This window comes from Torulaspora delbrueckii, chromosome 7 (genome assembly GCF_000243375.1).
Source record: "Torulaspora delbrueckii CBS 1146 chromosome 7, complete genome".
Taxonomy (NCBI): domain Eukaryota; kingdom Fungi; phylum Ascomycota; class Saccharomycetes; order Saccharomycetales; family Saccharomycetaceae; genus Torulaspora; species Torulaspora delbrueckii.
Window position 1 is genome coordinate 459169 of NC_016507.1, and position 22148 is coordinate 481316.

At 41.9% G+C, this 22148-nt stretch overlaps 11 protein-coding genes across 11 annotated transcripts; 8 read left to right on the forward strand and 3 right to left on the reverse strand.

The window, feature by feature from the left end:
- Window positions 1–51: 51 nt before the first annotated feature.
- On the forward strand, window positions 52–537 carry YFH1 (ferroxidase; the record flags this gene model as incomplete). Its single annotated transcript, XM_003682769.1, has 1 exon — window positions 52–537. One exon carries the CDS (start codon window positions 52–54, stop codon window positions 535–537), a length of 486 nt encoding a protein of 161 aa, XP_003682817.1.
- A 594-nt stretch (window positions 538–1131) lies between these two features.
- Window positions 1132–1365, forward strand: PBI2 (Pbi2p; the record flags this gene model as incomplete). The annotated part of the gene is made up of 1 exon (XM_003682770.1): window positions 1132–1365. The coding sequence occupies one exon, from the start codon at window positions 1132–1134 to the stop codon at window positions 1363–1365; it is 234 nt and encodes a 77-aa protein (XP_003682818.1).
- Window positions 1366–1478: 113 nt separating this feature from the next.
- AMS1 (alpha-mannosidase) lies at window positions 1479–4688 on the forward strand (the record flags this gene model as incomplete). The annotated part of the gene is made up of 1 exon (XM_003682771.1): window positions 1479–4688. One exon carries the CDS (start codon window positions 1479–1481, stop codon window positions 4686–4688), a length of 3210 nt encoding a protein of 1069 aa, XP_003682819.1.
- Window positions 4689–4837: 149 nt separating this feature from the next.
- Window positions 4838–5923, forward strand: CDC43 (protein geranylgeranyltransferase type I subunit CDC43; the record flags this gene model as incomplete). The annotated part of the gene is made up of 1 exon (XM_003682772.1): window positions 4838–5923. One exon carries the CDS (start codon window positions 4838–4840, stop codon window positions 5921–5923), a length of 1086 nt encoding a protein of 361 aa, XP_003682820.1.
- Window positions 5924–5978: 55 nt separating this feature from the next.
- Window positions 5979–6872, reverse strand: HEM25 (Hem25p; the record flags this gene model as incomplete). Its single annotated transcript, XM_003682773.1, has 1 exon — window positions 5979–6872. The coding sequence occupies one exon, from the start codon at window positions 6870–6872 to the stop codon at window positions 5979–5981; it is 894 nt and encodes a 297-aa protein (XP_003682821.1).
- A 193-nt stretch (window positions 6873–7065) lies between these two features.
- LYS5 (holo-[acyl-carrier-protein] synthase) lies at window positions 7066–7896 on the reverse strand (the record flags this gene model as incomplete). Its single annotated transcript, XM_003682774.1, has 1 exon — window positions 7066–7896. One exon carries the CDS (start codon window positions 7894–7896, stop codon window positions 7066–7068), a length of 831 nt encoding a protein of 276 aa, XP_003682822.1.
- Window positions 7897–8047: 151 nt separating this feature from the next.
- On the forward strand, window positions 8048–9073 carry PEX14 (Pex14p; the record flags this gene model as incomplete). The annotated part of the gene is made up of 1 exon (XM_003682775.1): window positions 8048–9073. One exon carries the CDS (start codon window positions 8048–8050, stop codon window positions 9071–9073), a length of 1026 nt encoding a protein of 341 aa, XP_003682823.1.
- Window positions 9074–9375: 302 nt separating this feature from the next.
- On the forward strand, window positions 9376–12609 carry NUT1 (Nut1p; the record flags this gene model as incomplete). Its single annotated transcript, XM_003682776.1, has 1 exon — window positions 9376–12609. The coding sequence occupies one exon, from the start codon at window positions 9376–9378 to the stop codon at window positions 12607–12609; it is 3234 nt and encodes a 1077-aa protein (XP_003682824.1).
- A 158-nt stretch (window positions 12610–12767) lies between these two features.
- On the reverse strand, window positions 12768–17003 carry INO80 (chromatin-remodeling ATPase INO80; the record flags this gene model as incomplete). The annotated part of the gene is made up of 1 exon (XM_003682777.1): window positions 12768–17003. The coding sequence occupies one exon, from the start codon at window positions 17001–17003 to the stop codon at window positions 12768–12770; it is 4236 nt and encodes a 1411-aa protein (XP_003682825.1).
- An 882-nt stretch (window positions 17004–17885) lies between these two features.
- On the forward strand, window positions 17886–19016 carry ARO2 (bifunctional chorismate synthase/riboflavin reductase [NAD(P)H] ARO2; the record flags this gene model as incomplete). The annotated part of the gene is made up of 1 exon (XM_003682778.1): window positions 17886–19016. One exon carries the CDS (start codon window positions 17886–17888, stop codon window positions 19014–19016), a length of 1131 nt encoding a protein of 376 aa, XP_003682826.1.
- A 339-nt stretch (window positions 19017–19355) lies between these two features.
- CYK3 (Cyk3p) lies at window positions 19356–21908 on the forward strand (the record flags this gene model as incomplete). Its single annotated transcript, XM_003682779.1, has 1 exon — window positions 19356–21908. The coding sequence occupies one exon, from the start codon at window positions 19356–19358 to the stop codon at window positions 21906–21908; it is 2553 nt and encodes an 850-aa protein (XP_003682827.1).
- Between the last annotated feature and the right edge of the window lie 240 nt (window positions 21909–22148).

Genomic DNA, 22148 nt, shown 5'->3' on the forward strand with positions numbered 1-22148 from the left:
TACACACTTTCAGAGCTAAGGACCACAGTTACAAGCCATCTTAGATCGTCCATGCTTCGCAGAATTACCAGTACTATATTAACTAGAACAGTCACAAGGGCTGTGACACCCACTATTTGTCTTTCAATGCCTCAATTGACCCTACGCCCCGCAATTCGCTATTATTCAATCGAATCAACCGATGGCCATGCCATCCCACAGGAAGTGCTCAAGATGACCGCTGGCGAGTATCATCAAGCAGCAGATACTTTCCTGGAGACTTTGTTGGATGAATTGGAAGCTATTAGTGACGATTTGCCCGATGTAGTGCCTGATGTAGAACTCACACAGGGTGTGATGACACTTGAAGTGACCCCTGTGGGAACCTATGTTATTAACAAGCAACCTCCTAACAAGCAAATCTGGCTATCATCACCGATCTCGGGTCCCAATCGTTTCGATCTGTGCAAGGGAGAGTGGGTCTCTTTGAGAGATGGATCCAGGTTGCTGGACATACTCAACGGTGAGCTGCAACAGGCTACGGGGCATAGTCTGTAAACTACGTACTAATACATTACAGATGAACGATAGAGCACAGTGTCGAGACTTGCTCTACAGGTCAGGGTCAGGTAAGGCATCACAGGAAAACAGTTGGGCAAATGCAATTCGCAAAGACAAGTTGGTTTTAATAAGCCTAAAGATTGAAGTCAAAGGAATTCCTGTAAATAACGGTTCAATTATGCCAAGCATCGCCAGGCGGTTGGAACCACCCTACTCCTGGGGGACTAGGTAGACAGAAAGAAATGCACAATACTCCAAGACCATCGAACAAGCTCCAAGAAAGTTTAAGTTGGCTTCGACTCCTATTCAATATTATTTAATAAATTATTTAAACGATTAACCTTTATACCTTAATAACATCTCAACCAATATAGCTATAGACATTCCAAGTACACCAAAAAATTCATTGAATTTGACTCAACAAACTGAACTACTTCTCAAAACTCAAATCAAAGTCTCTTGCTTACTGATCACTTATTCGAGCTTATCAGTCTATCTTATCGAATCGCTCGCAACGATTCTTATACATATAAAAGGGATCTTGCTTAGAGATTCCAACCTGCTCCCTCCAAGCCACTCGAAAGCATCAGAATGGCGGGCAAATCATTTATCGTCACTCTAAAAGAGTCCGCACCAGATGCACAAGTAGCACAGTTCAAGCGCTCGATTAACGAGCTCGGTGGGGCTATTACTCATGAGTTCTCACTAATTAAGGGTTATACTGTCAAATTGCCCGAAGAACTACACATCAACAAGCTCAAGGAAGGTTTCAATCCAATCATTGCTAATGTGGAAGAGGACAAGGAGGTTCATACTCAAAATTAAGAATTTTATATCGTATAGCATATAGCGAAGTGTTTCTAGGACTATAATAACGCGATTTACAGGGGGAACTTCTAATCATAGCCGTTACAATTGAGTGTTGGAACTAACTGAGGATGTTTGATCCACAGTTTAAACCAGTGCAAGGCATCTACGAGGCTCGGTTGAGGCAGTTTCTCGATGAAGGTGATTATAAGGAGCTTAATCTACCTCGGTTCTACGACAAGGGTCGTCTTGAATTGGACCAGGATAGGGTGAAAGTTTGGTGGTATCAGGTAGAGTTTGAGCCTGGTTCATCACCAGTGGCTCCAGATAAGAGGCCATCTTGGGAATCGGTGATTAAAGCTGATCGAGAGGGGAAGTTGAAGTTTCGTGAGGCCCGGAAAGGCCAGGCATTTGGTCCCAGTTGGTCTACAACGTGGTTCAAAGTTGAATTGAAAGTTCCTAAAGAATGGAGGGATTCGCAGGAACAATTGGTGTTTCAGTGGGATTGTGAGAACGAAGGCATTATAATCGATCCGGAGACTTTAATCCCCAAAACTGCTTTCTCAGGTAGTGAGAGGACTGAATACTTGCTGCCTGCGATCCAGGACGGGCATCATTACTTCTACATCGAAGCTGGTAATAATGGAATGTTTGGTTGTGGTAACGGCTCACAGATCAACCCACCGGATGACAACAGGATATTCACTTTGAGAATTGCAGACCTTGTTAGGCCAGATTGGGAAGCTCGTGCATTGCGTATCGACTTCTGGATGCTAGGTGATGCTGCTCGTGAACTACCAGACGATTCTTGGCAGAAGCACAGGGCTAGAGACCTAGGGAATCGTGTAATGAATATGTTTGATAGTGAAGACCGTTCCAGTGTGAAGAAATGCCGGGATTTTCTCAGAGATGAGTATTTTGACCAGTACAATGATTCGGAGAAAGTGTACGATAAAGGTGATCTTGGTGTGTTGACCAATGTCTTCGGGATGGGAAATTGTCACATTGATACTGCGTGGTTGTGGCCATTTGCAGAGACACGTCGTAAAATTGTCAGATCGTGGTCTTCACAATGTACGTTGATGGATAGCTATCCAGAATATCAATTTGTCGCTTCACAAGCACAACAGTTCAAATGGTTACTCCAAGAACATCCCAGTTTCTTCAAAGATGTGCTTACACCTAAGGTTCAACAATCACAGTTCTTCCCTATTGGCGGCTCTTGGGTGGAAAATGATACTAATATTCCATCGGGTGAATCGCTTGCGAGACAGTTTCTGCTGGGCCAGAGATTTTTCCTCAAACATTTTGGGCTGAAATCTAGTATTTTTTGGTTACCTGATACGTTTGGTTATTCTTCCCAAGTGCCACAGATCTGTTGCTTATCCGGTATTGATAAATTCTTGACTCAAAAGTTGTCATGGAATAATATCAACAGTTTCCCTCACTCGACTTTTAATTGGGCAGGTATCGACGGATCTCAATTGTTGACCCATATGCCACCGGGGAATACTTATACTGCGCTTGCTCATTTTGGAGACGTCTTGCGTACTGCAAAGCAAAATAAATCAGCAGAGTTTTATGGCTCCGGTTTAATGCTGTACGGTATTGGAGATGGTGGAGGTGGTCCAACCACTGAAATGCTGGAGAAAATGAGACGTATTCGTTCTTTATCCAACCGCAATGGTAATGTGATTCCTAAGCTGCAAGTCGGTAATACTGTCGACGAATTCTATGAAGATATTATGCAAAAAACTGACCGGGGCAAGAGATTACCAACTTGGTCTGGTGAGCTGTACTTCGAGTTTCACAGAGGTACATATACCAGTCAGGCCCAAACTAAGAAGCTGATGAGATTCTCGGAGATTAAACTGCACGACTTGGAATGGCTGGCCTCCAAGGCATCTCTCTTGTTCCCGGACCAGTACGAGTACCCAGTCAACGATATAAATCAACTATGGGAAGATGTTTTGTTGTGCCAGTTTCACGACGTTTTGCCCGGCTCATGTATTGAAATGGTCTACAAGTATGAAGCAGTTCCAATGTTAAAAGCGGTTGTGGATAAGTGCGATGAATTAATCAATGACGTTCTCAAAGTGTTGCAAGGTAATTCGGGTGACAAATTAATAAAGAAGCAGACAATAGCTTGGCCCCAGTCATCGGTCACTGATGCTCAAGCCGCTCATGAAGTAACACTTGATGAGAAAGATGACCACTTCATTTTGAGCAATGGAGAGTTGACCACTCGGATAAATTCAAAGACCGGTACTATTCAGAGTATTGTGGACTCTAAAAGTGGTACGGAGTTCTTAGACTTGGAGCATGGCAGGAATAAACTTGGTGCAAACCAGTTTGTGATTTTCGATGACAAACCTTTATCTTGGCAGGCTTGGGATACAGAACTGTACTCCGTCAACCAGTATAAGTACCTCGACAAACCCAAGAGCGTAAAGATTGGTGAGCACACGAAGGACATCTGTACGGTTGAAGTAGTTGTTGTTGTCTCTGAAAATTGCAAGATCAAATCAAATATATCTCTGCGTACCGTTAAGCCAAATACCATGAATGAAAGCACTATTGATATCGTCACTGTTGTGGAAAATTGGGATGCGACGAATAAGTTCTTGAAGGTGGAATTTCCAGTCAACGTCCGTAACGAATTTGCCTCTTACGAGACTCAATTTGGTATCACCAAGAGACCAACTCATTACAACACATCATGGGACGTAGCCAAATTCGAAGTTTGTCATCATAAGTTCGCTGATTACTCCGAGTTCAGTAAAGGTGTTTCAATTCTAAATGACTGCAAGTACGGCTTTTCCACGCATGGTAACTTGATGAGGCTTTCATTGTTGCGTTCTCCCAAGGCTCCCGATGCCCATGCAGACATGGGAACTCATGAGATCAGGTACTCAATCTATCCACATAAGGGCCAACTATCAAGTAAGACTGTTAAACTTGGTTTAGAGCTTAACTTCAAGAACCAGTACCATGTCTCATCCAAAATTGCCAAAAAGTTCGACGACCTCATTGGAATCGAGGGCGATGACAACATTGTCTTGTCCAATCTGAAGAGAGGTGAGGAAGATCAAGAGCTCAAATCAAACTATGCTCTTCAACCTCTCGACAAAACAACCTTGATTGTGAGAGTATACGAGTCGCTTGGTGGTGAATCCAATGCAGCTTTATTGACCTGCTTACCCATAAAGAAAGTTGATAAGATTGATAATTTGGAGATGAAATCTATCGAATCGTTGACCTTCAAATCTTTCGATAAAATCACCAAAGTACCAATCAAGCTAAAGCCGTTTGAAATCGCTTCATATAGGCTTACAGTTTGATAACTTGACAGGGTCTTGTTTTAAATATTTGTAGTTTTTCTCATCAAATAGTTTAGCTCATCTTTATTTCATTCATACCGCGAATCAAAAAAAATGATCAACTTCACTAAACCCACCCAAGATATACTAGTAAGTATTAGAAGGTCTCAATGATCTCTCAACTGGACAATAGAAAACATGTTAAATTTTTGAAGAGACACTTGGAGCTGCTGCCATCCAGTCATCAGGAACATGATCCAAATAAGATGGCCATAATATTTTATTCAATAATGGGACTTGCCGCTCTCAAAATTGATGTCTGTAAGGAATACAAGGCTAATTTGCATTGGTTACATAAGCATTACAGGACAATACGATCGCCTGATAGTCAAGAGACAATTTCCGGATTTACAGGTAGTTTCTCGATGCTGATCTCTTCTGTGAATTGCTTGAGTTTACCAAATACATTGTTTGCAATATTAACTTGCAGAACTTTAAAAGATGAAGAGTTTTTCCATGAGATCATTGATCCAAAGGGTGTCGCTAGCTTTGTGGGAAGATGTCAAGATCCCGAGGTCGGATCTTTTACCTCGACTCTTGATTATAAACGTTTAATTCCTTCCCCAGTTGACACCGGGGATCTCAGATTCTGTTATATCGCCGTTGCTATTCTACAGCTAATTGGTTTTACTAATGAAGGTGAATTAAAAGAGTTTATTGACGTTGAGAAACTCATTCAATACATCCTTGCACAACAATGTGCTGATGGTGGGTTTGGATCGTATGGTGAACCACACGCAGGCTACACATCTTGCGCGCTATCAGCTTTATCCTTGCTGGGCAAGCTTGATAGACTGAGCGACTGTTTCAAGGAACGGACGATTTCATGGTTGGTGAGTCGACAGGTATCCAATCAGGGTTGCATGCGTTTCCAAGAGGGCAACGATTGTTTTGATTCTGAGGATCATGGTGGTTTCCAAGGAAGAGAAAACAAATTTGCGGACACCTGTTACGTGTTTTGGTGTCTCAATTCACTTCGATTACTGACACCAGATGGTTGCGAGCTTCCCATCCAACCAGATCTAGCAGAAGATTTCTTAATCAACAGAACACAGAATAATGTTATCGGTGGCTTCAGTAAAAATGATCAGGATGATCCGGACCTCTATCACACATGCCTGGGGATCGCCGCATTGGCCATGCTGGACGGTTCTTTCGATGGGGTCCTTTTCATACCGAAAGGAATTACAGTATAATTCATTTACTATTCACATGATAGAATCTCTATGAAAACGCACGGGGCATAGACTATTACATGAACCTTTTTACCAGTTCTTCATATATGCCCCATGCAATCCCTGCACTTAGTGCCTTTCTGGATAACCTCATACTCAGCCCACTGAATAACTGCATTGCATTTTCTTGCTTAACGATTAACAGAAGGGTCTTCGAAAAGCTGGTAAATTTAGAGGGCTCCAGTTGCATTCTTGTCTTGATCGTATCGAAGGGCGCTGTCACGGCGGTGGCAAGACTTGCTGATGAAATGGCACTCAATGCGTTAATAGTGGTTGATGTATATGTGGTGAAACTCCCAGTCGAATCATGTTGGATCATTGCTTCTGGTAGTATCTTGGGTATCAAAACTTTCGATTTCTCATATAGTAGGACATATAGCCCTGAATAAGGTGCGTCTCTCATACAAGTTGGGCCAAACCCTCTGAAAAACCCTCTGATTCCTTCCTTTGAGTAAATGTCTCTAGTAGCTTCGCGTATGCTAGTGTATTTGTATAAAGTTGACTCATACCTCACTTTTAGAACCGTTACGGGCATAGTAATGTAGCCCACCATCCCTCTTGCAACTGCACCAGCTAACAGGTTCTCATACATTGACAGCTGCGGTAGTCTACTGCTCTTGCTCAGTATGGGACCGCTCTTCTTGTTAGATGCTAGGGCTGTTCTCATCATATTAAGACTGGACAGGTAAAGTGCGCTACCGATAGACGTTCTGATAGCTGATGTCAGCGTACCCCTCCATAGGCTTCGAATACCATCAGCTTGTTTTATTGCTGACCATAGTGTGATATCTTTGCTCTGTTGTAGTCGTGTCTTTAAGAGATCCAAAGGTTGTAAAGTAATGGCAGAGGAGAGACCTCCCACAAACCCTCCAATGAGATGCGAACTGGTCTTCGTTGGTCTTTCAGACATTCTCAGTAACCACGTATTGATGAGAAAGACTTGATTTGTCCATTCCAGAGTAAGTATTGAAAACTGCAAGGGTGATATTCCAACACAAGGCAAGATGAAGCTAAATAAACTAATACACGCTAATTATAAATTGTGACTATTAACATCTGTCAGTTTGTCAATAATAAACTAGGAGTTTATAAAGCCTTTGGGCTCACTCAATTGAGTGTTTAGGCGACCGTTTGGGTGTTTTCTCGAAGAATGAAAGAATGTCAAGTAAACTTATCCGATAGACTCTTGGACCATTTTGAAGCCATCGAACTTGACCAGAATCCTGACGGCATACAGTAATAATCTCCTCACAGTCAGGTTCTACCCAGGTGGAGTGAAATAATATTGAGTCCTCATCCATCTTACATTGTAGTCGAGCGCTCATCACTGGAACATCAACCTCGCCGCAATCGATCCTTGATAAGTCACAATTGAGCCCTAGACCTGTGTATTTGGTATAGCACTCTTTCAAGGACCAATAGTATGCGAATAAGCTAGGCTTGAGCTCGTTACCACAGGCCTTAAAATGGTTATATTCTCGTTCAGAGAAGATATCACGGAACACTTCCACATCATCATGGCCAATATAGTCACTCTTCGCAGCTACATCGATTCCAACGTCTAATCTGCCAGTACATTTTTGCAGCAGTATGAACTGGACAACATACTGCTCGCCATTGGACATACTAAATGAGATCGCTGGTGAATTCTTCAAGTACGGCTTGCCATGACTACCATATTCGAATTGAACTTCCTCGAATGGTATATCTCCTATCACTGAACATCCAAACAATTGCAACAGTCTGTTGCAGAGGGCAATTCGCCTAGCCTTCTCCGTCTTTCTCTGGCGAATTTTGACCTGATGAGTTAGTGACAGGTACCTCATGGCAGTTTCGAAAGTAAAATCGTCTGACAAGTTTGCATGATCGACATCCACAACTATCAAACCCTCCCAATCCTGATTCAGCTCCACACTGGAGAGTAGATCCTCCATATCATCGTCTTTGTCTTGTAGTTTTTATAGAGGTCTCCATTTGCAGATGCCGGATAAAGATTGTCAGATACACTTTATTACTGATTGATCAACAATCGTAACAGAAACCGCAAAAGCCAGCTATCACATTGCAATTGACCAGAGCAGACCAATGTCTGAAGTGAAAGATGACAGGAGGCAGTTGTTTGATTCTGCAGTTTCTTTCCTAAGCGATGACAGTGTGAAGAACGCTCCCTTAACTAAGAAGATAGAGTTTCTACAATCGAAGGGTTTGACACAAGAAGAAGTGGAGTTGGCTTTGAAGGAAGCTCAAAACCCACGTAGACAGCCTAATTTGTCCTACAAAGAACTTAGTGGAGCTAGTGGTGCTCCACGGGAAGATATTATGTATGAAGCTGTACCACCACCAATACCCAGGCGTGACTGGAAGGATTACTTCATAATGGCTACAGCTACTGCGGGATTATTTTATGGAGTATACGAACTTACTAGACGGTATGTTGTACCCAATATTCTACCCGAGGCAAAGAGTAAGCTGGAGCAGGATAAAGAAGAGATCCAAAGTTACTTCGACAAAGTCGATAAAGTTCTTAACGCAATCGAGCAAGAGCAGGAGAAAGTGCGCAATAAGGACGATGAGAAATTAGAGGAGCTCGAGGCTACTATATACCAATTACGGACATGTTTGGACCAAACCACTAAGAGTAGAGATAAGATGGAAGATGAGTTCAAGATGTTGAAGTTGGAGATGATCAATCTTCAAACCACAATAGACAAATATATTCTGAACAATAAAAATGTTAAAGAACTGGAGAAGATTAATACTGAAGTCAACTCTTTGAAGAGCTTAATCAGTGCTACTATGGCAGAAGACGCAAGTGGCGCCAGCACAGAGAGTTTAGGTTTAAAATCACCACTTGCTAAAAACCTCGTACCAGGCGCGAAGGACATTCCATCAGCAGCTGAGATTTTGGCGAAGTTGAACATGGGCAAGAAGGATTCAGATTCTAGTATACCAGCTTGGAAAAAGGCAAGAGAGGAATCGGTTGGTTCTGCAGGTCTTTCGATACCAGAATGGCAGAAAAAGTCTCTGAACGAAGTGGTCGTACCAAACTGGCAAGAGAATTTGGAGACAGCAGAGATGGAAGAGGAAAACAAGAATAACGAATCGAACTAGGTCACCACAGCATATAGTAAATATGTATGAATGCTAAAATATAACCAATCTTAACGGAAAAAAGGCTTAATAAAGGCAAGGTACAAACTGTAATCTCAGATTATTGATTGTGCTCAATCAAACTCAATGTAACCTCTAGTTTTACATTTCTATCTATCTCTCATGGTGCTGACCTACCTGATGTCTCGCGGCATTGAATTCGCTTAGTGAAATTGATCGACCAGACAGTGAAAATAGTCAGAAAGGATAAGGAAAAGATCAAGACTATTATTAGAGGCCATTAAACCGTATTGGGTGGCACTATGGAGGGTGAGAGTGTATATAAACTAGCACTCAGGTGTGCAGAGAGGGAGATAGCTTCAGCGGACTTTCTTAATTTATACAAAGAGTTCTACAATGAAAAGGTATCAGCCAATGTGGAGAATGATGATAGTCCCGAAGAGAAGTCCAAAATAACTGAAGTTTGCAATAGATTGGCCACTGACCTTCTTCAGCTTTTAAATTCGCAGAGGCAGTTGCTTCTTGCTGATTATGTGGCAGAAGTACTATTCGTGAATTATAATTCTGAGCTCGTAAATGCAGTTTTGCCACAGATATACTCCGTTGACAACCCTACCATGTTACTTCACTTCTTTTCACAGTCCTGTGCCTTTTTCGCAAAGTTGTCAGATTCATTGATAGCTGATGACATCTCTAAAGACGCCCCCAAATGCATTATACCTAGCGTCCTGAATGCAGATCCCCAAAGGATGGATGATACCCTTATAGTGGCAGTGTGCAAGTTTTTGCAATTCGTGCTGAAGAACGTAAGTGGCAGCATAACAATCGAATCTGATAGTTTGAGAGAAAGCTGTTATGCTTTGATGTCAAGGCTATCAAAGTTGAACAAACTATTGCATAGAAAGGTTTCTCAGACAATTGACTCCAAAATTGAGTTTAAGAATGCCAAGAATAATCTCACTAAGGATAGCGTACAGGAGTATGGAAGTTCACCTTCCATATCGTCTCCTCAATTTATTGCCAGTCCTTTCTCCACTTCCAAAGTTCCATCTTCAAAAGCCTCTACGGTCAAGTATCAAGATATGAAACTGCTGCGTTTCTACAAGAATATTTGGCTGAATAACAAGATTAAAAACTGGGAGCCCATAGATGCTGGATTTTTGAGTAGATATGCCTCGATAGCACCTTCAATTTTTCAAGACGCAACAATCCCATTCCCTACTGTGGATGCACAACTCACTGATTTGATAGAAACATCTTTCACTTGCTTTGCTCAGTTTGTGAGCAACAAGCAATATCATCAATCAAACTCTAATCTGAATCTCCTGGAGAGACAGTGGATTATCTTTATTGTGACTCAGATTCCACTATTGATATTAGAGAACTCGACAGGAAACTCTCAAGTGATAACGAATGCCTTGGGAAGTTTAGATGATAAAGTTGTCAAGGCAATAAGGACTTATTATTCTGAAAAAGATGATGCTAAGAACAGGAATGAAGATTTGTTTGACGACTATCCATCAGCAAGTCTCGACATAAGGCATGAATTTATCAAGAGTTTGGTCAAATTAGGTTTGCAGCCAGCAACTGCGATTAATGAGTATCTCAGGGAAGACCAAGTGATAGACACAAAATCTTTACCTGTGAGGGATGATCTAACTGTCAATAATTCGCAGGGCGGCGAGGAAGTCATAACCGATATCAAACAATTTGTTTCTTCCTCTCTCGATTCACTTGAACCAGAGCTTGTCGGAATTCAGTCAAATGAACACATCGATGGGCTACAACAAGTTTTAAGAAACTTCGAGAATGTTCCGCCAACCAAGCAAAAGGTGTTATCTCACGTTTTCGTCGAGCTACTGGAAGAAGCGACTAACAAATTTGACTTCAATCGTATAGGCAAAATCTGCCTTCTACTCTCTTTCAATTTTTCTCACTCATTAACAGCCATACTTACCTTCATGACCCCAGTAAGGATCTGTGAAATCTTGATGAAGTTTATCGACGTTTTATGGGATGGCTGTGTGGAAGTTAAGAGGAAAGAACTTGCAGATTCGGAGTTCGAAACGATGAATATGTTCTCCTCCTTTACATGGTCTTTGTTAATGTTGATCGTTATATCACAAAATTACGATATTTCTCTTATTGATGTTGCTTTACAATCATCAGAACTCACCACGGAAAGCTCTTTCACTATACCTTTCGTCTCAAAGCTACCTGAGATCCCTGACATTTATTTCAAAGACCAGACCAAGGCAGTAGATCCAAATATGCACACAGAGTCTCACCAAATGGTTGAAAATTGGTTGAGAGATCTATTTGTTAATGGCTCTATTTCTGATTCTCTACTGCAAAGTGTTGACACAAAACAGTTGGCCTCACTGATACCTTTCATCTTTAAGCAAATCTTATTGGCTCTTGAAGTAGAAGCTATTGATGATATCTCTAACCTTGTCGGTGGCTTTGAGTATTTTTTGCAACCTTTCATGCTTATAGGCCTCATCAAGATTGTTTATTGGTTGGAACAATACCTGTACAGCTTAAGGAGTGATATGATAAATGAAAGTTTACTCGAGAAAGTGTTCACGTTACTGAACACGATTTTCAACCCGACGTCATTGAATGAAGATTCACGATCATTTCACAGCGCCGTATTGAGACTGAATGCTGTAAGGCTTTTGAGAGTGCTGCGAAAATTCCGAGTTCAATCCCAATCAAACTATGGAATTTATTCTTCCGAGGCCAGTGGGCATCCTAAATTGGAATCATTAATAAAAAGCTTCACTACAGTTTTGCAAGTATCACCCAACTACAACCTCGATCCAAGAGATATAAACTCTGAAAATGCATTTTCTCAAAAGCAACTAGGATATGGGAGCATGTTAATTCTCAACGAAAACCCTATCAACAAGATAATGACAAACCAAATCAACTCCTTTTGGAATTTACACAGCAGCACCTATTACAATCTTGATTATTTGGAAGAGATCATCGATTTGGTGACACCCCGAAACTTCCTAATCGATGTATTCCGGACACTTGAATATAAGCTGAGTACCTATGGAGTACCTGGAGTGCGCAATAAAATGTCTCCAGCGGAATCGGAACATGTATTAAACTACCTCTTCTACTTTTTGGCACTTTACGATGTTAAGTCGCAGGATGATGCTACAAAACTACTATCCTTAATGGAGAAATCCGAAATCCCTTCGACTGCGAAAGAGGCTCAGCTTAAAAGTGAGCCTGCTCCCAAGCAGGAAGCTATGCCAGATGATGACTTCGACATGCTTTTTGGTGAAAATGACACTAGTACGCATGGTGGTGATGAAGAGGTTCAAGTCACAAATGTTGAGAGAAACTGTAAATTCAACGGCACTGCTGCATACCACAGAGGGTCCTTTGGATTGTTATTGCATGAGCTTAAGGTTGATTACGATTCAGCTTTGGCAGCACGAGATATCACAAAGGAAGCCCGTGACAAACTTGATAGATATCATGAAAAGTACATTCATATGTTGAGAACATGCGTTTTTTGATTGAAATGATATAAAACAATAGAATATGTTAAGTAGATTCGTAAAAGTCGTTAAAGGTACCTGAAGGTCTCGTTAGACATGCAGCGTTCATGCATTTATTGTTGCACAATGGAAGATAATAAAAAAATTGTGATAAACTCACAAAAAATGCTGTGATGCTATTGTTTTAATTTTGTCTGTGCCTCTTCCCCACCAGCTTCAACTGTCTGTACTTTCTTGTCCTGCGTCTTGCCTTCCATAACGACTTGTTGGACGTGCTCCTTTTGTTTTGCTCTATCTCTCATTCTTTCCTCGATAGTACCCTTGACCAGCAGTCTGTAAACTGTAACTTGTCTTGTTTGACCTAATCTATGGGCTCTATCCATAGCTTGAGAATCAATGGTAGGATTCCAGTCCGAATCATAGAATATAACTGTATCTGCAGCTGTTAGGTTGATACCCAGCCCACCAGCTCTGGTACTTAGAAGGAAGACAAATAAGTCCGGTATTGTTTGCCAGTCATGCACCAAGTCACGACGATCCTCTAATTTGGAAGATCCATCCAAACGAATGTGCTTGTAACGTCTGTAAGTCAAATATTCCTCCATTAAATCCATCATTCTTGTCATTTGGAAGTAAATTAATACACGGTGACCTTCCTTCTTAAGCTGAACTAGAAGTTCGTCAAGTCTCCTCAACTTGGCCGATTCAGTGATAAACCTATCCATGGATGGCATCGTTATATTTGATGAGAAGTATTTGTTCAATGGACCAGGATAAAGACCGGAAGTCGGAAATTGATCCACAGGAATATGCTTCCCAACATTCATGTTATATTGGGTGGACGCAGAAATTTCAGAAAACGCCTGGGAAACGGTGGGATCGAATAACTCTCGTTCCACTTTGTTCGCCATCTGACTGGAGCCTAGTACTTCAATTGATACTGGAGTGGCCGTTGCCACTGGATGTGAGCCAGGATGCAATGAATTGAAATATTGCTCATAGTAGACTGTGCCTTGCACGTTGAGCAGTGATTCTAATACTCCACCAGTGGTTACGTTGGCCAAGTTTTGCAAGTATTTGGTCTTGTTTGGGACACAGACCGAAAATCTGGTGTTATTTAGATCATTTTTGTCGTACACCAAAGATAAATCCTCAATGCTAGCTTTTTTGTCCCTAGCAGCTTCCAAAACTCTTTGCATAAAGTCCTTCTGCGCTATCTTTGAAAACGATTCAGGTCCAAGCCCAGTTAAGAGGGCCAATATAGTGCATAACTCTCTGTTGTTTACAGGTGAGAATATGCTCATAGTGTGATTCAGAACTTTGGTAAAGTTAGCGTGGTTGCTTTCATAGTTTGGAGCAATAAGATCGTCGTATATCAATCTTGGTAGGTGGAACTTGATAGGATTCTTCGTGGAATATATCACATCAGTCAACTCGTCGTTCTTCAGATATCCGGCAGTTTGACCAAAGTCCACGAAGCCAAATGGCGACGTTATATCGGCTCTTTCGAAAAGATCGGGATGGTTGCAAACCTTTCTGAACTGCATAACAGTGTTTATCAAACTTTGATCCGATGCAGCTTCATCACTGCCAGCGGCGTTCTCAATGGCGTCATAGGCGGATGAAACCTGAGATTTCAAGACTTGATATAGCTTAGCTTGCCTTTGAGTTAGGTCACACAGGACATCAATTTCAATCTTATCACCGAGCTCTGATTGAACGTTCTTTTTAACACGTCTCAGCATGAATGGCTTCAATATCATATGCAAACGACGTAGTTGCTGTTGATTAAGCTTAGTATTTGCCTCAGCATGCGATTCGATATCTCTTGAGAACCACTCATTGAATTCATCATGAGAATCAAACAGCGAAGGCATAATGAAGTGAAGCAACGCCCATAGTTCTTGCATACTGTTTTGGATTGGAGTACCCGTCAGTAGCAACCTATTACGACAATGGAAACTCAGTAGATTTTTCCAACGTGAAGATTGCGAAGATTTAATAGCTTGAGCCTCATCTAAAATCATATACTGCCATTTCATCTTTTGTAGATAACCAACATCAGAAACCACCATCTGATAGGAGGTGATCATGACGTGGAAAGGAGAATCTTTTCCATATCTAAAGTTTTTCCTATCCCAAAACCTTCTTAACACTTTACGATCATTGGCATTCCCCCAGTATGGTAGGATTTTGAACTGAGGAACGAATTTGGCTATTTCATTGACCCAATTATGCAAGGTTGATGCGGGCGTAACGACAAGAAATGGCCCCCAAATGTTGTATTTCTCGGCCAAGTGCGCTAACACAGAAATAGACTGAACTGTCTTACCTAGACCCATTTCATCTGCGAGAATACCATTGATACCTTGATCGTACAAATTTGCCAACCAATTCAAACCCTTCAATTGATACTCCTTCAATGTACACGCGAGCATCTTTGGTTGCTCTATACTGATTTTCCCCAATGACGTAGGATTTTGGAAATTCAATTCCTCACCATTCGCATCATCGTCAAACTCTTTGGTCTTGGCCCTTGTCTCAGCCAATGCGTTAGAGGCATTTTGCGCAGCTTTTATTCTGAGCTGTTCATCATCCTCGTTGTCAAAGTCGATACTGTGAAAGTCGTTCTTGTTGGCTTCCGTGTTATCCAAGTCGATATTACCATGACCATTACCGTTACTCATAGCCTCCATCATTGCAGCTGGATTTAGCTGATGATCACTCATATTACCTTCAAGTTCATTAGTCTTTATCTTTCTGCCAATGAAATGCGAATACAACTCCGTCTGTGTCAACAGGAAATTCAATTTCTTTGCCTGTCTCTTGTTTTCTCTTGCTTCTTCCTCCTTTCTTGCTTGCTCCATGGCTTCCTTTTCAGCCTTCTTCTTGAGATCTCTTTCCTCGCGTTCATTCTTCTTCCAAAAGTTGGACATCTCTCTAATACCTCTTCTGGCTCTCGTTTGGAAATCCTTTACCTGCTTGAAGTTTCTAAACTGCCATTTCCTCGCTTCTCTGGCGCATAACGAAGAGGTCTTTCTGAAATTTGCTGCTCTGATGGACTGAATCTGTTGCACGAGACGGGCCACTTTTGCAGAGTCCTTACGTGCCATATCCTTCCAAATCGTGAAGAGAGTATTATCATAATGACGTTGAATAGCTCTAGCTTCTTTCGCAGTCATCTTTAGACCATAAGTGGGTAGGCCATGTTTTGTTGGGGAAGAAGTTAATGAAGAATTTTCATCGAATCCACCATTGGCGAGTAGTTTTCTTTTCTTGCTGGCTGGTGATAAACCTTCCAATTCTGGATTATCGATTTGATTCTTGGCGGCTTCCTCCATGGCAGCGATTCTTTTTGCCTCGTTGATCAATCTTTTCAGCTGTTTTACGTGGAATTGCTTCAAGGTGACTTTGACGATTAGCTTGTTGTCGAGAGGGTTATATTCTAACACGTTAGCATTTGTGAATCTTCTCTTTTTCTTTTCGACATTTCGATTCTTATTGCACATTTTGACCAACTCGCGTACGATTCTTGATCTTTCACTCTCCATACTAACCGATTTATCCTTCTTTGAGGAAGTAATATTTTTGATGTCATCATCCGGTGAGAAGTCTTTATCGTTCTCATCGTCATCGAACGAAACCGGTACATCTGCTTCTGCAGCCACCGGTTCTACCTGTTCATCAGCCGAGAAATCCTCATCGTCCAATCGTACTTCATCCTCATCAGGGTCTCTAACACTCTCAACATCATCTTGTTCGTCTTCTTGTTGCTCTTCGGTATCATGCTCTTCCTCATGCTCCTCGACGTGCTCTTGTTCCAAGGTTTCTGGTTCGATTCGCTCACTTTGCTCAACTTCATTCTTTAATGGAGATACTTCCACAGCATGATCCGCTTCCTCCCGTTGACGTTTCCTCCTCCTGGGAGTCACTGCGACCTGTGGTGGAGGTGTGACGGGTGCAGCAACAGGTTTCACAGGTCTCCTGGGCTTACTACGAACCGGTTTAACCTTCGTCTCGGCCGCGACCGTCTCAGAAGTACCATTGACCAAATCCAGCTTTTGCATCACTGACAAACGATCTCTCTTATAGAGATCGTACTGTTCCCATTCCTCTTTAATACCTTCCATCTTGTTGTACAATTTTTCAAACCCACCATCCCGGTTGGCCCATTCCTTTGACTGGTTATTCCACTCAGATATCAATTCGAACTCCTGGAAATTGATAAACTTCCAATCTTGATACACATGTTCTAACAGATCTCTCTGGCTCAGACTACGAAACTTCTCATTCATTTCCTTCACAAACTTGTCCTTCACCACTTCATCGTTTGAATTATTACCATTCATCTTAATTCCACCCGGTTCAGACACCTGTGTGTCTTCCTTATTTAATAAGGACGCCAGCGACATTCAATCGTCTTAAAACTTTTATTTCCTACAATAATGAAAATTTTTGAACCCTATAAGATTATCTGACCGTGATCCTTCTTCTTCCTTATGATACAGTGCAAAAATCTTGATTCTTGTATAGCACCTGGGAATAATCCTCACAAGAACTCTATATCAGTCTTTGTAAGATAGTCCGCGTGGCTTTGTGTAATCGTTGCCTGTGCCCTGTGTGGTCTGCTCCTGCAGCACCACGTCCTCTTGATCTTTTGTCTCTGTGCTGGTCCAAATCACTCAATGCCACGCTAACGGTTGAAGAATTTTCACACAAAACGGGGGATCGTTGGACCACAAGAAGTTGGCCAAGAGTTGCGATGAGTGCGATTTGTCAAGAGGTTGATGTAGTGATTAGTCTTAGGTAATAGTCGGTGTATGAGTAGCTTGAACAGCAAGGCCAAAAGCATCAAGAGGGTTCGAGAGTCTCGGAGTGAGGTTTATGCAATTGAAAAAAGTTAAAGTAATGCAATTGAGTACTTGGCAGTTGTTAGATCAATGATAGCCATCCCTACACTGATGCTATGTGTTATCTTCAAGTTAGTCTGCTCATCAAGGCAACTTGAGGTTTGAAAACGGTCACAGTCACGTGGTACCTTCTTGTTTCCAGCTATTCCATATTTACTAAATTGACGAACAGCATTAAACTGATGACAGCTAATATGGAGGTTAGGTGATTACTAGTTACTTCTGAGCATATCTATATTGTAATCTTCTTCAGGTTTCACCTCTACTTCGCTGCTTTCACGTCACGCAGGACGTGGATCATCTAAGCGAAAGTGAAATATTTCAGTCATCGATGACTAGTAACAGCTAAGCTAAAGTGTGAAAACTAAAGGTTATTGGACCAATATGTCTACTTTCGGTCAAATATTTCGTGTTACCACCTATGGTGAGTCTCACTGCAAATCCGTCGGTTGTATAGTTGATGGTGTGCCTCCTGGTATGTCATTGACCGAGCAGGACATCCAGCCGCAGTTATCTAGAAGAAGACCAGGTCAATCAAAATTGTCTACTCCAAGAAATGAGAAGGATAAGGTTGAAATTCAGTCCGGTGTTGAATTTAACAAGACTCTGGGAACTCCAATAGCGATGTTGATCAGAAATGAGGACCAAAGACCTCACGACTATAACGATATGGACAACTATCCAAGACCTTCTCACGCAGATTTCACCTATTTGGAAAAATACAATTTGAAGGCTTCTTCTGGTGGTGGTCGTGCCTCTGCTAGAGAGACCATTGGTCGTGTTGCAGCTGGTGGTATTGCTGAAAAATTCTTAAAGCAAGTCTCCAACGTCGAAATCGTTGGGTTCGTCTCCCAAATTGGTTCTGTTAAGATGGATAGAGATCCATTCGACCCAAAATTTCACCACTTGTTGAACACTATTACCAGAGAAAAGGTCGACTCCATCGGTTTCATCAGATGCCCAGATGTGAACTTGGCTGGCGCTATGGTGCAAGAGATCGAGAAATACAGAGGTAATAAGGACTCCATCGGCGGTGTGGTTACCTGTGTTGTGAGAAATTTGCCGACTGGTCTAGGTGAGCCTTGCTTTGACAAATTGGAAGCTCTCTTGGCACACGCAATGTTGTCCATCCCAGCTTCCAAGGGTTTCGAAATCGGATCTGGGTTCCAAGGTGTGTCCGTTCCGGGCTCCAAGCACAATGATATGTTTTACTTTGACGAAGAGACCCAGAGATTAAGAACTAAGACTAACCTTTCTGGTGGTATTCAAGGCGGTATCTCCAATGGTGAGAATATCTACTTCTCAGTGGCTTTCAAATCCGTCGCTACTATCTCTCAAGAACAGGAAACTTGTACTTACGATGGTAAGCCAGGTGTCCTGGCTGCTAAGGGAAGGCACGATCCTGCTGTAACTCCAAGAGCAATCCCAATCGTTGAAGCCATGACCGCCTTGGTTCTAACTGACGCCCTATTGATCCAAAAATCTAGGGATTTTGCCAAGAGCATTACTCATTAATTATATAGATGCGTAAAATAGACTGGAAGGCTTGATAATTCGGGCTTCGGATGGTCTACTTGTTCTTTTCAGTCTTTTTATTCAAATGGCTGGTTTTTTTTTCCATCGGCCTGGCAAATAATTGAAAAATGCTTTGAGGAACAGCCTTCAAGATCGATCAACTTTTTGATCCAACCGACGATCAGTATTCTCAATTGCTTTGCTTTGTTGCATTGTCAGTCTATATATACTCGTGCCTTCGTTTGAGCATCCTTTCATGGACTTTGAAGACGAGAAGTCGAAAACAATAGCACCAGTTTAACGATTTAGCATCAGATCTGGTATCTGTATTACAACTATATGTCCGTTAGCATACCTCTAGCTCCACCTTTCAAAGTAAAAGCACGATATGGTTGGTCGGGTCAAACTAAAGGCGATCTGGGGTTTTTGGAGGGAGATGTGATGGAAGTGACTAGGATCACTGGTGATTGGTTTTATGGCAAATTATTACGAAACAAGAAGTGTTCAGGGTATTTCCCCAACAATTTCGTGAATGTTTTAGAAGAGCAACTAAACAAGAGTACCCTTGCAGAGAGTCCTGAGGTAGTTAACACACCAAGTAAAGTAATCATACCGCCAATTCCCGCTAGATCAAGAGGTAAATCATCCGTTTCATCCACACCTTCAGACTCAAAGCAGTCCTACAGAAAAAGGGTATCACGAGTTTATGAGCAGCAGTCACATTCGGCCCCAAACTTACCGCAGGATGTGGCTGTGAGCAGAACCAGTTATCCGAAATCGAGGACTACCACTGAACGAACTAGAAGGTCTCGTGAATGCTATTCTATAAATGATAGTTTACCGCCTCTTCCACCAATTCCTAGCATGCAGAAGACAGAGAAACTCACACAGAGAGTTCCGAAATCCTACTCGTCGAGTGATCTACCCTCGTCAGCCAATTCTAACAATCTTTACAGAGACAACCAGAGTTTTTACGATGGTTATTATCCATCGAAAAGATCATCGCTCACAGAAGAATCCAATTCTTCCGGTTTATTCTCTAACTCGCGGTACTGGGGGACTTCAGCGGCAAGCAGTGAAGATAGCTTTGCATTGATGAGTGATTTCAGCGCTACAAGTGCCGGTAGTTTTGCTAGGCATAGGTTTGCTCAGTCTTTCACGGACTCTTTAGAGAGATCTCAAAGTCCATCGATCAACAACTCGGCTCAGATGGGCAATGGGAAGAAAGGAGGAATCTTTAGAAGGATCATGACTAAAACGACTAGTGGCAACAACAGTGAAATGCATTCTCCTACACCCTCTGGCCAATATCCAAAATTACCTGATATCAAGAATCTGAACATCTCTGCAACTCGTGACGATGCAAGAGATTGGCTAGCTGTCAAGACCCACCTTAACAGATCAAGATCCTTAACCAAGTACGAAAAGCACCCAAGATACATGAGAGCTCTTGATCAAAATCGTGATCTTGTGCTGCACCCGCAGGACGCTATTTACAATGGCTTGAACACAAACGAAGTAACGTGTCATGGTCAAGCCGGACTTATTGATATAGAACTATCGGAATCGAACTTCGACTATATTGATAAGATGACAAGAAAACGATGCGTCAAAGATGGGTCTATGAGGTTGACTAATTGGGCTCAGACAACATTTTCGGCACGGTATTCTACCACGCTAGAGAAGCTAAGAGGTATTTACATCTTCTGCACGGAGACTTTTGAATTAATCGATGATCACGGTTCCACCGATTTTTCGAAGAAGCCAAAGAACCTGGACACAGTTCTTTATCAAAAGTACTGTACTCCTTACCAATTACTTTGCTTGTTCAAAGCCTTGACGAATGCGCTGGGCATCAGATGTGAAAGCGTGTTTGGATTCTTGAAAACCCCAACTGCCAACAATCACGAATTCAAGTACAATCACTGCTGGTTGCGTGTTCTTGTCAATAAGGAATGGCGTTTCATTGATGTAATCCTGGGGAACATCTCGAATCCTGTGCATGAGTTTGTCAACAACAGAAAAATTACCAAAGCTGACGACGACTATTTCCTAGTTGAACCATTACGCTTCATCTACACACATATACCGCAAAAGGATTCTGAACAACATATTGTCCCCAGTATCGACAGACTATCTGCGTTGTATTTGCCACTCGTGTTTCCCTCATTCTTTAATAACGGCTTAAAACTTTACAAATACAGCACGGCACTCGCATTCCTTGAAGACTCCGAGATATTTGAGTGTTCGCTTGAAGTTCCCAGCGATGTTGAGGTGTTCGCATCAATGGTGATCCCCACCCCGGATCCTGGCAAGTCTCATGAATACAGGAAAATGGAACTCGCTCTAGTGCAGGTCAAGAGACACAAATCAGACAACTCACGCAGGATAGCCGTCGTCAAAGCAGTATTACCTCCAGGATCCAATAAAGGTACGCTTTACATTCATTCGGGATTGAGAGGTACACAAACCTCAGTGGCGAATGTACATCCATTGTCTATGATGGTGCCTCTAACTCATTCGGGCTCAGAGATGAAGTATGAATTTACTGCCCGCAAACCATCTGAGAGTGTTCAAAAAGCCGAGATGTACATCGTTGAGCCTCAGAACAGGTTCCTATTTCTTCATAATGAGTATGACTTTGAGGTCATTCAGCATCCGTTTGACAGTGTCATCTATAGCCCTACCGCATTAACTAAAAATCGTCCACAACCTATGGCTATAAAATCTCCTTCGGGGAAAATCTACGAATTACAGAAAAATGATCCACATTTTGCATATGGTACTTGGAAAGCAACCATCAGCTTGAAGGAAACGGGTGTCTGGACAGGTCTAGTGACAGCTGACTCAGGCGTCGGTTGGTGCGTCTTCGCCGAATGGCTCTGCATCTAAATTACCAACTACATATTATACGCTGAAACTCAACAGCTCAAACAGCAACTGAACGGCATAAATAACGATAATAGACTAATTTCTAATCAATAATTTTTTTAATGAAACTTTCATTGATTTAACATAAACCTCGAACTTTTTTTTCACCAAACTCATCCGTGATGTACACAACAGAAGGGTCCTCAAAATACAGAAGAGAATCCCATTGAGAACCTATAACCAGCTTCCGTGCTTGTTTAG